The 12,310-nt window shown below is 54.9% G+C and overlaps 1 protein-coding gene across 1 annotated transcript in view; it reads right to left on the bottom strand.

The window, feature by feature from the left end:
- The window catches only part of CLPB (ClpB family mitochondrial disaggregase), a 94,662-nt gene that overhangs the window by 25,742 nt on the left and 56,610 nt on the right, over positions 1-12,310 (bottom strand). Inside the window, exons 6-7 of the mRNA XM_074919441.1 lie at positions 8,655-8,752; positions 3,668-3,782 (exon numbers count right to left, since the gene is read on the bottom strand). Of these exons, the coding sequence (XP_074775542.1) occupies positions 3,668-3,782; positions 8,655-8,752 (213 nt within the window). The remainder of the gene's footprint in view (positions 1-3,667; positions 3,783-8,654; positions 8,753-12,310) is intronic.

Genomic DNA, 12,310 nt, shown 5'->3' with positions numbered 1-12,310 from the left:
GCAGAAACACCACCTGTGTCAGAAACAGGCACTACCCATTAATCAAAGCTTCCCAATTAGCCCGTACTGCTGCCCCCAGGCACAGCCGCTCGCCGAACACAGAGGGTGTCTGATGTGTTTGCAGGGGGAGAGCTGGCTCTTCCCGGGGCTGCCAGGACTCGGCTTTGTTAACTAGACTGTGGTGGGGTTTGGAGTTATGACAGCACGTGGCTCCCAGTTCGGCCCCGGCCTCGGCCCCGGCTTCCCTCACGGTCCCGTTCTCAGGCACTAAACTGGGATGCATGGACGGTTTGAGGAGTAAATAAATTAATAAATGGGATCCAGAGGCTTTCAGGCTTTGGACTGGCAAATTAAACTCAGGCCAGCTCGCTGGAGCCTTGATTTCACAGAATCCCAGAGTCATGGAGGTTGGAAAAGACCTTGAAGATCATCCAGTCCAACCATTAACCTAACATTGACCGTTCCCAACTCCCCCAGATCCCTCAGCACTGGCTCAGCCCGACTCTTCAACCCCCCCAGGGATCCCGGGGACTCCCCCCTGCCCTGGGCAGCCCATTCCAACGCCCAACAGCCCCTTCTGCACAGAAATCCTTCCTCAGAGCCAGCCTGACCCTGCCCTGGGCAGCTTGAGGCCATTCCCTCGGGGCCTGGCGCTGGGGCCTTGGCTCCAGAGACTCATCCCCCCTCTCTGCCCCCTCCTGGCAGGGAGTTGCAGAGGGCCAGGAGGTCTCCCCTCAGCCTCCTCTGCTCCAGACTGAACAACCCTTTCTTACAGCCTTGTGGTGTCCAGCATGAAATAAACTGCTCCTGAGCACTGAGAGGCTGCCTCAAGCTTGTGACACCACAGAAAACCACCTCACACTCAGCTGGGACCCCCCTTTTCATTTTTCCCCACAGGTGCTCTGAGGGCCGGAGCCCAGGAGGGAACGTGGGTGGCTCAGAGCTGGTGGAGTCGCAGGTCCAGGCCTTTGGCAGGGCCAGGTGGGTGCCCCAGGCTCTGGCTTTGCTGGGCCACTGCTGCGTCGTATAAGCAAAGTGGGAGGTAAGCGCATTTACTGGGCTAAGTGACAGTCAGAAATCCCCCCGCTCCGCTCCACAGACACCCAACACCCTTTCGCCTCAGAATGCCCGACTGATTAACTAACGAAGTTACTCTCGGAGCAACTGTCTGTGCTCATCTGAAATTCCTGGTTCCTGTTCGGGCCCGTGTACTTAAAAGCTGGCCTGGTTTTTTACCCTCCAACTCCATCCTCTGGTTTGACAAAAATCATCATCTTCTCCTCCAAACCTTGCTGCACACTTGTACGGTTCCACCGCAGCCACAAGAGGCCAGGCTCCTCATTTATTCCCCGTGTTTATTAATTATTTTTTTTTTTAACGGTGAAAACTCTAAATCTAAACTGCAGGAAAAACGCCTGAAGGAAAAGGCACCAGCACCGCAGTTTGGGAATGAGGGCCAAGGGCCTTCAGTGGACCCCGACAGGGAAACACTCGCTAAGGAAATACTCCGGGCTCTTTGCAACAGACTCACAGATATGAGACACCGCGTGTTTTACCAAACCCACAGTGCAGACAACTAACGGGGCTGCCCAGACAGAAGCAGACTTGTCAAGGGGATGCACTCTAAAGCCTCTCTTAAGCCTCCTGGCACGTCGCTCCCTTGCTGGGGTCCCCTTGTACCCCTAACGGCTCCCGGACTCAGCAGGAGCATCCTGGGGACACGCTGCTGCAAAAGGGCTTGGTTTAATGTTATCTTCAGTATTTACCTCAGAAAGATGGGGATGGAAGGAGCTCAGGAGGTGAGTAACCCTTCTGTTAGCTGTTATCCAGCCCTTCCTCCCCGGAGCCTGGGTATCTTATGACTAACCACCACCAACCGCCCTCCGAGAGCTCGGGATCGCAACCCCCCTGACCAGAGAGGCCCCAAACTCCAACTGAAATCAGTCTGTTACGAGGCGAGAAGAGCTTTGTGTCATGAACTGCAGCTGCTGGGGCTGAGCAAGCGTTTCCTCAGCAGCAAATGCTTCGTTTGACACACGAACTAGAGGGCACCCGGCAGAACTATCAGGAGGCAGATTGAGAATGAATAAAAGGGTCTATTTCTTCACTTAGTGCTGCGAGTCCCTGCCAAAGGATGCGGCAGAGGCCGGACATTTACAGCAGATCTGAAGGAAACTTGGACAAATTCATGGAAGAAAAATCTCTCGTGGGCTCCTGCACACAAAGATGTAATTTCTGGTTCAGGGTACTCCTGGCCTGAAAATCAACAGATGTTGGTAGAGTAGAGCAGGGAAATACCACCCTGTGTTTAACTTGCTAAAGCTCCCTGTGCTCTGGGGCCAGTGACAGGCCACTGGCCCTTGATCTGATGCAGCACCCACAGCCAGGAAAGCCTGGCTGAAGCATGCCTGTATTTCATGTGGAACAAAGCCCCAAATCTGAGAGGATACAGAAAAAAATCCCCGAAGCAGCCCATGTGTGAGCGGCTTCTGTACATAAAGCTGTACAAAACTGCTCATAAATTATTAATGAGTGATATTCTTGAGACAAATGCTCTTGTAAAATGATCACTTGCTGTTCAAGTGCCATCGCATTCAGTCAGCACATTCGGCTGAGACCTGCCTGCACATTCAAAGGTGTATGGTTGGGCATCTCCGTGCCCAGCTTGGACCTTTGAGCCACTATGCTTAGTCTAGGGAGAAAGAGAATCACAGAATCCTAGAATCACTGACATTTGAAAAGCCCCTGCAGCTCCTCCAGCCCAGCCATGACCCTCCCCCTGACCGTTCCCAACTCCCCCAGATCCCTCAGCGCTGGCTCAGCCCGACTCTTCAACCCCTCCAGGGATCCCGGGGACTCCCCCCTGCCCTGGGCAGCCCATTCCAACGCCCAACAGCCCCTTCTGCACAGAAATCCTTCCTCAGAGCCAGCCTGACCCTGCCCTGGGCAGCTTGAGGCCATTCCCTCGGGGCCTGGCGCTGGGGCCTTGGCTCCAGAGACTCATCCCCCCTCTCTGCCCCCTCCTGGCAGGGAGTTGCAGAGGGCCAGGAGGTCTCCCCTCAGCCTCCTCTGCTCCAGACTGAACCCCCCCAGTTCCCCCAGCCGCTCCCCAGCAGACCTGTGCTCCAGACCCTGCCCCAGCTCCGTTGCCCTTCTCTGGCCACGCTCGAGTCATTCAATGGCCTTTTTGGGGTGAGGGGCCCAAAACTGAACCCAGGAATCGAGGGGCGGCCTCCCCAGTGCCGAGCCCAGGGCTCAGATCCCTTCCCTGGCCCTGCTGGCCACGCCAGTGCTGACACAAGCCAGGATGCCGTTGCCCTCCTTGGCCCCCTGGGCACACTCTGGCTCCTGTTCAGCTGGCTGGCAATCATCAGGAAACCATCCTGATCGAATGGGCCCAAGGGCTCCTCACTCCAGTGACCGGGCAGAAAGCATCTGATTCTCCTCGCTGCTGCTGCACCCAGAACAGCCTCTCTTGTGATGGGGTAAATCACAGTTTCTCACTCTCATGGCCAAGAAATACCTGCTGGACCTGACTGTGAGGCCCCCACCAACCTCAGTGAGCTGCTCAGAGGCGGGCTCAGATCAGGGCTTGAGGGAATGGCTCCCTTTCCCTGCGGAGCAGAAGATGGGGAAGGGCAGAGGGGGCGGTGGGCGAGGGTCCTACCTGCTCCCACCGTCGCTATCGCGCTCTCCTGACCGATGATGTGCTCTTTGAGACGCTGCTCCAGCGGAAACCTCCGGCGTTCCTCCACCTCCCTCCTGCGCTGCTCCTCCTGGAACTGTGGGAGGGAAGAAAACGTTGGGGTCAGAGGCCTTTCAGAGCAATATGAGCGTGAGGTAGGTACATAAGACCATTATTCCCCCCCTCCCCAGGACTGCAAAGCCCTGCACGGGTATTTCTCTGACACCCAGAGCTCTGCTCCCTGGCACTGGCAGCACCAGCCCAAACAAGAGGAAACTTCTGGATCTGCCAGGGATGGGCCTGGGGCACACGGGAATGGAGAGAAGAGCATCGCTGTCGCCTGTCGTGGACGCTGGGTCAGTCAGACACCGCTGCCTCGCTGACAAACCCCCCGCAGCATGCAGGGCTGTGCCAGGTAAAGCTCTTTACTAGGGACATTTGCTTTCTGCCACCTCCTGCTGACGAGGCAGCAGCACCTCTGAGAGCCAGTGACTTACAGGCCACCTCCACCCAGATCCTGTTCTGGAGCTGGAGGCTGCGACACCGCACAGAGCAGGTTGCAGAGACATCAGATACGAGCACGTCTCCGAGATGCTCGGGCCAGGACGCAGGTACAATCCCCCAGTGTGAGCAGGTCTCACGGCGCTGTGAAATTCTAGAGGGAAGAGGACAAATCCAGCCCCTGCTCATGTTTAGAAAATGCTGCCAAATTTTTTGCTGAGCACCTTTCCTCAGCACGAGCAGGGGTTGGGCATCTCACCGGTGAAACCACTGCTTGGGAAATAACCGTGTCCCTCCCGAGCTGGACTTCACTAAAGACAGAACATAAAGAGCCCACAGGGTCTGTGGAGCGAGTAACTTCACACACGTAACCGGTCCCACGATTGGACCCACCTCCCCGAGGGGGAAAGAACCAGAAAGCAGTCGCAGAAGCTGCAGCAGGATCCTGCTGCCGGAGCCAGAGTGGATAAAACCCCCCAGCCAGGTTGCCAGTGTTTCCTGGGCTAGTAGTGACTCTGACAGAAGTTTAAAAAAAATAAATAGCAAACAATCCAATTTTGGCTGGTGCTATCAGTCTGGCGTGTAACGGAGAGACGCCATCAGCCCTGACGCCTCATATGGAGCAATAACTTCCCCGCGGATCCCAGCGGAACAGCACCGTGGGACGCACACAGGCGCGGCTGCCGAGTTTCCCCCAGGCTCCGAGTACTCCACGAGGCTCAAAGCCCTGCTCTGGCCATATATCTTGTGTCTTCCTATATATCTGGACAAATCTTTTCTCCTTGCCTCCTATTCTGCCTGTCTTAAGGTGCAGAGAACTGTGTTGTCAGGATGCGGAATGTCCTCTCCCTCCCTCCTTGGAAAACCAAGATTGTGAAAAGCCCTAGGTAGGAAAAAATTCCTGTTTGAGGGTAAAAGACTGCACCAGTTATGGTGCTTTTTGCCAGCTGTCCCACTACGGATTTCTGCTCAGGATCTGCTCAGCAGAGCCCTGCCCTCCCACGGGCTACGGAGCTGCGGTGCCTCCAGGTGTTTCACCGTCAGAGCACCCTGAGCAGCCCCCACAGCCCCCACTGAGCAACGGCCACCAGAGAGAAAAACCCAAAGAGAAAAGACACTGGTTTGAAGGGCTGCTCCCTTCCTCTTAGCCCTACGTACATGACAGCTATTGAAATATGTTCAGTCTGGAGCAGAGGAGGCTGAGGGGAGACCTCCTGGCCCTCTGCAACTCCCTGCCAGGAGGGGGCAGAGAGGGGGGATGAGTCTCTGGAGCCAAGGCCCCAGCGCCAGGCCCCGAGGGAATGGCCTCAAGCTGCCCAGGGCAGGGTCAGGCTGGCTCTGAGGAAGGATTTCTGTGCAGAAGGGGCTGTTGGGCGTTGGAATGGGCTGCCCAGGGCAGGGGGGAGTCCCCGGGATCCCTGGAGGGGTTGAAGAGTCGGGCTGAGCCAGCGCTGAGGGATCTGGGGGAGTTGGGAACGGTCAGGGGGAGGCTCATGGTGGGGCTGGAGGAGCTGCAGGGGCTTTTCCAACCCAGATCATTCTGCGATTATGTGAAATTTCACCAGACTCTTTAGCAACGTGAACTAGTTCCAGAGTCCTAAACGCCAGGCGAGTGTGGTCTAGCACGGGGAAGCACACACAGAATTATTTTCTTTTTTTTTTTTTTTTAAAGAATAAAGGAAATCAAAATAAATTAAAAATACATATGAAAACTCCTTGTTATTCTGTCACAAGGATATGTAAATAAAATCTATGGGATGTGCCCATCCAGTAATAGTTCTGCCAATTCATTCTCTAGCAGTGATTAAAATGAACAATAAATTCTCAAAGACTCTCGGTGGAATGTAGATCCTGGGGTGGATGCAACCCCGGGAGCACCATATCCCCCCCAGCTGAATATTCATCACGAGCTGGCTTGACTGTCTTATGTTTTATACACAAGTACAATCATTTTCATCTGGAACATCTCTACAGATATATTTCCTTTCTCTCCTCCATCTATTAGTTAAGCATAAAAACCAATGCAGCTTTTCAAACTCTTAGGGGCCCGTTTCCTTGCCAGTGCTGGACTCCAGGGACCATTTACCCAGCAGATAACTCCCCGCCCTCCTTGTAAAGATTTCAAGGATTTTCTACCAACTTTTCTTCCTTAAAACTTGCCTCGAGAGTGCTCCTGGCCCACGAGAGGAGCTGGCAGCTCTGCAGAGAAGATTTCAGTGCTGCAATGGTGCCCGGGGAGCTCAGGAGGGAAGATGCCCATCTCCCTGCTTAGCAGAGGTCTGGCATTCGGGAACGGGGTTTTGAACTCCTGCTTGAGCAACGATTTCCCTCAGTGAGCACAGACAACACTGTAGTTTAGACTGCCTGGCAGGTTTAATTCTTGTAGGAATTTAATTTAATTTTGACTACCTTCATCTTCCACTTGTGGGCAAGTTCTTAACCTCAAGTTTCCCATTTCAAATCCCAAGCCCACAGACCAAACTCTGAGGTGCATGACAAGTCCGCAACCATGTGCAAACCTGCCTCAGTTTCTGCTTTTGCAATCTGGTGTCACTGGTGATCTAGAACATTCCCCATCTACCAGTGGCCACGGTTATTAGTTGCACCCGTAGCCATAGTTACCCCACCATGGGGACAATTAATGAATTTTGGAAGCTCGATCGAGTGAGATGTCGAAGCGGGGTCAAGATGACCTTGAGTAGCACCAAGAAATTCATCAAGAATTTGATGCCCAAACCCTAGAAAAGAGGGAGAACACCCTGGAACGCCTGGGAGAGAACGCCTGCGGTTGTGCTGAGGGGGAGTTATCTGACAGCCTGGCCAAGGGACTCATTGATTAATTAACTTGGCAATGAGCTTTCGAGTGGCCTGAGAGTGAACGACCCTCATTAGAATGCTAAAAACCAGCCCCCCCCGGCCAAAAAGCCCAGGTTGAGCCCCTTCCCCTGAGCACAGCAGGGCAGAAGCATTCGGGAAGGCCTATTTTAATTGTATGTTAATCACTAACCAATCAGGATCTAACGGGCGTGTTTGGAAAAGCACCAACCCCTGATGTTTGTGTGTCAAAGGAGCTCGAAAAGCTGCTGGGGGGGGGGGGGGGGGATTGATTTGGGGAAAATCACCCCAGGTCTGGATAAACACAACCTCTCTCCCACGCACGCTCAGCTTGGGAAGGTGAACACCGGGCACGAAGCTGCTTTTTGGGGAACACTGGCTCCCCCCTTCTCCGGGCAGGGGCACTTTCACACCCTGGCTGACCCGAGAGCCTGGGAGAGACGACGCTCAAGAGGCAGAATTAGTTGTTTGCACAAGGCCTCACACCCAGGAATTTAAATCCTCGACATCAGGTTGCAGATCCCTCATTGTCTAATAAACTGCTACTCGATAAACCTACTTATTCCCGGGGTTTTTATTGGAACCACTGCAGGAAATATGCTTTTCTTCCTCTTTAAAATACCTCATAACAGCCAGTGACAAACACGCAGCCCCCGCAAGGAGACGGCGGGGCTGAAGGGGTGAGATGGGCATTTTACAACCAGCCTTAGGCTGGTGCTGGCAAATGCTTGGATACAGGCCCCCAGCCAGACTCTGGATTCTCATACCTGGTTCTTTTCCCAGGAATTCAAAAAATGCATTAAACCAACCCTGATTTTACAGCATTTTTGCCGGAGGGGTTACAGAACAGTATTACTGGCCCTGTGCAGGTCACTGCTGAGGAAGAAATGTTAAAACGGAAGAGGAGGGTGCACAGCCACAGCTAAAGGGGTTGTGTTGAGGACGAGGTATCTGATGGATACACCCCAAAAAGGCCATTGAATGACTCGAGCGTGGCCAGAGAAGGGCAACGGAGCTGGGGCAGGGTCTGGAGCACAGGTCTGCTGGGGAGCGGCTGGGGGAACTGGGGGGGTTCAGTCTGGAGCAGAGGAGGCTGAGGGGAGACCTCCTGGCCCTCTGCAACTCCCTGCCAGGAGGGGGCAGAGAGGGGGGATGAGTCTCTGGAGCCAAGGCCCCAGCGCCAGGCCCCGAGGGAATGGCCTCAAGCTGCCCAGGGCAGGGTCAGGCTGGCTCTGAGGAAGGATTTCTGTGCAGAAGGGGCTGTTGGGCGTTGGAATGGGCTGCCCAGGGCAGGGGGGAGTCCCCGGGATCCCTGGGGGGGTTGAAGAGTCGGGCTGAGCCAGCGCTGAGGGATCTGGGGGAGTTGGGAACGGTCAGGGGGAGGCTCATGGTGGCGCTGGAGGAGCTGCAAGGGCTTTTCCAGCCCAGATCATTCTGAGATTCTGTAAAATACTTCAGAAGCAGGTTTTTTTGCCTTATGTACCATGTCATTAATTTATACTGATCTCTTTTTGAAAAACCACAGAGGCACAGGTGCACTAAGGGTCCTGCACTGCCTGCACCAGGTCTTCTTTAAAACTGGTCTTGCCGTGGGAAAGGAAACACAAAATCACTGAATCTCGGGTGCACTCACCTTTGTCTCAGACGCTTTCAAAAGGCTCATGACCTCCCCATCACGGGCGTAATCCAGGGGCGTGTGTCCCATTTCGTTCTTCTGCAGGGGGTTGGCACCTGATGGCAGAAAGAAATGAATAAAATCAGGGGATGAGAGTTCAGTCTTGGGGCAGAATGAGCAGGAAACTCATCTTGTGCCTCCCATCCTGGTCGATGTCCTGTCCTAACCTTTGCTCCGAAGGGGATCTGGATCAAAAAGGGACAATGTACAACCAGCGGTTACATGCACGGGTGTCCAGGGAAGAAGAAAAGGAATTGTCACTTCTAACAATTGGCCTGGCAGGGAAGAGCTGCTGTGGGGGATGAAAGCACATGGTCACCAGAAGAAAATGCAGCTTCACAAAAGCACCCGCTCCCCGTCCTGTGGGAGCCACATGGGACCATTACGGCTTCGATTGGACACGCTGCCCTTCCTCTCTGTTAGCCCAAGCCAAGCTGGCGATGGCCGTGGTCTGCTAAACAGCTGCCCCCCTAAGCCACAGGAGAGGTTTCTGGGGGAAAAGCACACTTTTCTTTAGAATTTAACTTTCACAAAAAGGCAACAGACCCCAAAGATTGAAGTGGGGGGAGTCAGATGGGCACCCCCACAGAAACAAACTCCCCCCATCCTCTGTCGCCATCCCAGACACGCCGGGTTGCGGAAGAATGTGCGTGGTCAAACGGGTCCAGTTGCAGTGATGGGATGTATATTGAGGAAATCTTGGATGGTGCGGTCTGAGAGGGGGGCACAGGGAATAGCAGGGAAGGTCTCGGGATTAATCTCTGGCTCTCAGCACCTCAGGAGATACCTCTAAGGCACAGAGACTCGGCACTAACATCGGTGACTCTCCGACAGCTTGTAGTTGCCAACCAGACACTGAAAGTTATGAAAATGAACCTTCAAATCGGTCTCAGCACCCTCCCTGGGCTGGTCTTGAACTGACTGGCACCCCTGGAGCAGCCTGGCAAGGGAAGAGCCCATCCCTTCGGCTCACTCGCCTGCAAAGCGGAGGGGATGGCAGTGCCCAGCCGCTGGGCAGGGCAGGGGGAGGCTGCCCGTGCACCACCGTGACAAAGAGGAGCCTGGGCACTGCCCCCAAGGGGCTCAGCACCCACCTTCTGTCCCACCACAAACCCGGGGTTGACGTGGGCACCTCGGCCCACACCGATGGGGCTGCGGGTTCCACTTGTGCAAGGCAGGAGGGAGCAGAGAGCTCCGGGAGGGCTCAATAAAAGCGAGCTGCGATCATAATATATGAGAGAAACGCGAGGCCGCTCTGCGGGCGGGAGCTGCAGAGATGAGCCATTTCTAAGCATTGGCATCAGGGATCTATATTTGCTTACAGAATGAAAAATGTGCTCCATAAACATCCGACACAGAGTAATTTCTATTGCAAGCCTTGTCATGGTGAATAAAGAATATGATCGAGACAGGTGAGATTATAAACTGCTGAGGCCGGGCTCTCAATATCTTTTAAAGAGACAGTGGTGATACCCCCCCACACACACCCCCACCCCGCCGCCAAACCCCACCCTGGGTTCACACAGCGAGGAGGGGGGCGAGTTTCTGGCTCCTCCGAATGATGACATCCTCGGGGCCAGGCCTGCTCTCATTTCAGCTGAAGGTTGAGGGTCTGTTTGGCTTTTCCCTTCCCCTGGATCTATCAATAATGGCTATCCAATATTGGCCTAATCCCCCTGTTAATGGCTTTGACGACTTGACTAATTGCTGCAATAATTGATAGAACCCGACTCCTACAAACTGGTCGATTTCAACCTCGAGTACCGGCAGCAATAAAATATTACGCCGCAATAAATAACGGTGTCACTTCGCTTGCTAATAGAAGGTAAAAAGTGGCGACCGGTTCGTCAGCGCCCCGGCCTGACCCCCTTCCCCATCCCCACCGCCTCCCCTGCCCTCTCCCACCCCGGCAGCTGGCTGGAGCGGTGGCGGAGGGGACGCCAACCTTTGGAGACTTAATAGAAGGCAATTTGTCACCTCCCACTAGCTGTCTGTAGCCACAGATCGACACCTGGGCAACACCTCGGGCTGTGCGAGTCCGCCGCCTCCTCCCGCACCTCCCTGCTCATATTAGGAGGCCCCGGCTTATAATATTTGATAAATAGCAGCCGGGTTCACTCCCAGCATCCGCGCGGCGTCGCGGCGCTGGAGCAGCTGCAGAAGGTCACTCATTGGGGAAATATGTTTCTGTCAGCGGTATCGAAAAAAGTTTAGTAGAGCGACAGGCCTCAATTTTTCAAATTTTATTAACTCCATCCTCTTAACAATTTGTCTTGAATTCCTTCAGATTCTGGATAACTGTCAATAGAGCTGGCGACACGGCGGGTGCTGGTACCCAGGTCCTCCGCTGCTGTCAGGGAGGAGATGGGGATGGCAGGAGGAGGGGGAGATGGCGGGGGGGGGGTGTGACAGAAAGAGGGGAGATGGTAGGGTGGGGGATGATGGCAGAGAAAGGGGGAGATAGCAGAGGGGGGGGGATGGCAGAGAGGGGAGATGGCAGAGAGGGGAGATAGGGGTGGGGAGATGGCAGACTGGGGAGATGGCAGACACAGGGGAGATGGCAGAGAGGGGGGGAAACGGCAGAGAGGGTGCCAGGGCAGCCCCATCTCCTCAGCAGCCCCGTCCCCTGGCACAGCCCGTCCTGGCAGGGCAGGGGAGCTGGGAGATGGCCCAGGGCACGTCCCCAAACACGCGTCTGCTGAAGCAAGAGCAATTCTCACCCTTGGAGAGACAGAACAGGGCTCCTGGCGGCATCCGTGACCCCCAGAAAGCTGCATTTCTCCAAAAACAGGATGCAGAGAAGCTTGGGAAAGCATCAGGTGCTGAGACCAGGGAAGGGGTAAGTGCTAGGACCTCATCCCACTGCGCAACTGGATGCACAGATTCCTGCTCTAGGGTGTCCTCAGAGCCAACCTCCAGCTGAGCGCCGGGTTGGAGCTTTCCTGCCACCAGAGCCACCGCAGGGACAGAGGACACAGCTGCTACGGACCAGCACAGGACAATCCATGTCCTGGTGCCACCCAGAAGGTCCTGTCTGCAAAAGAGCTGGACAAAAGGGGTGGCCTGTAGAGTATCAAGACGCCAAAATCTTTGACATCTGGTTGTCTTCCTTTGTTTGTGGCCTGAAGATACGACACGGTGAAGGTGGAAACCCATCTCCAATGCGGAAGAGCGTACAGCTTCAGTCAAGGGTCACTGAAAACCATCCCAAGTATAAAAGCCACCTCCAGGCTCCCAGAAGCAGAGCTGCTGACTTCAAAACAGAATCCCAGAGTCATCAGGGTTGGAAAAGCCCCTGCAGCTCCTCCAGCCCAACCACGACCCTCCCCCTGACCGTTCCCAACTCCCCCAGATCCCTCAGCGCTGGCTCAGCCCGACTCTTCAACCCCCCCAGGGATCCCGGGGACTCCCCCCTGCCCTGGGCAGCCCATTCCAACGCCCAACAACCCAAAATGACGATGGTCATCAGCCAGGGACTGATTTTGCAAACATCTCTTGTTGTCTAGTCATCACCAAATCATCCCACTGCGGGCTCCTCAGGGCCCCTCTGCTCATCCAGACCCTTCCCGGTGAGGAGAGCCCAGCCCAGCCCCTGCCTGTGGTGTGGTCAGGGC

Source organism: Athene noctua, chromosome 1, assembly GCF_965140245.1.
Source record: "Athene noctua chromosome 1, bAthNoc1.hap1.1, whole genome shotgun sequence".
In the NCBI taxonomy this organism is placed as follows: domain Eukaryota; kingdom Metazoa; phylum Chordata; class Aves; order Strigiformes; family Strigidae; genus Athene; species Athene noctua.
Note: the sequence above shows the minus strand (reverse complement) of the source record. Positions and strands in the feature narration are given on the sequence as shown.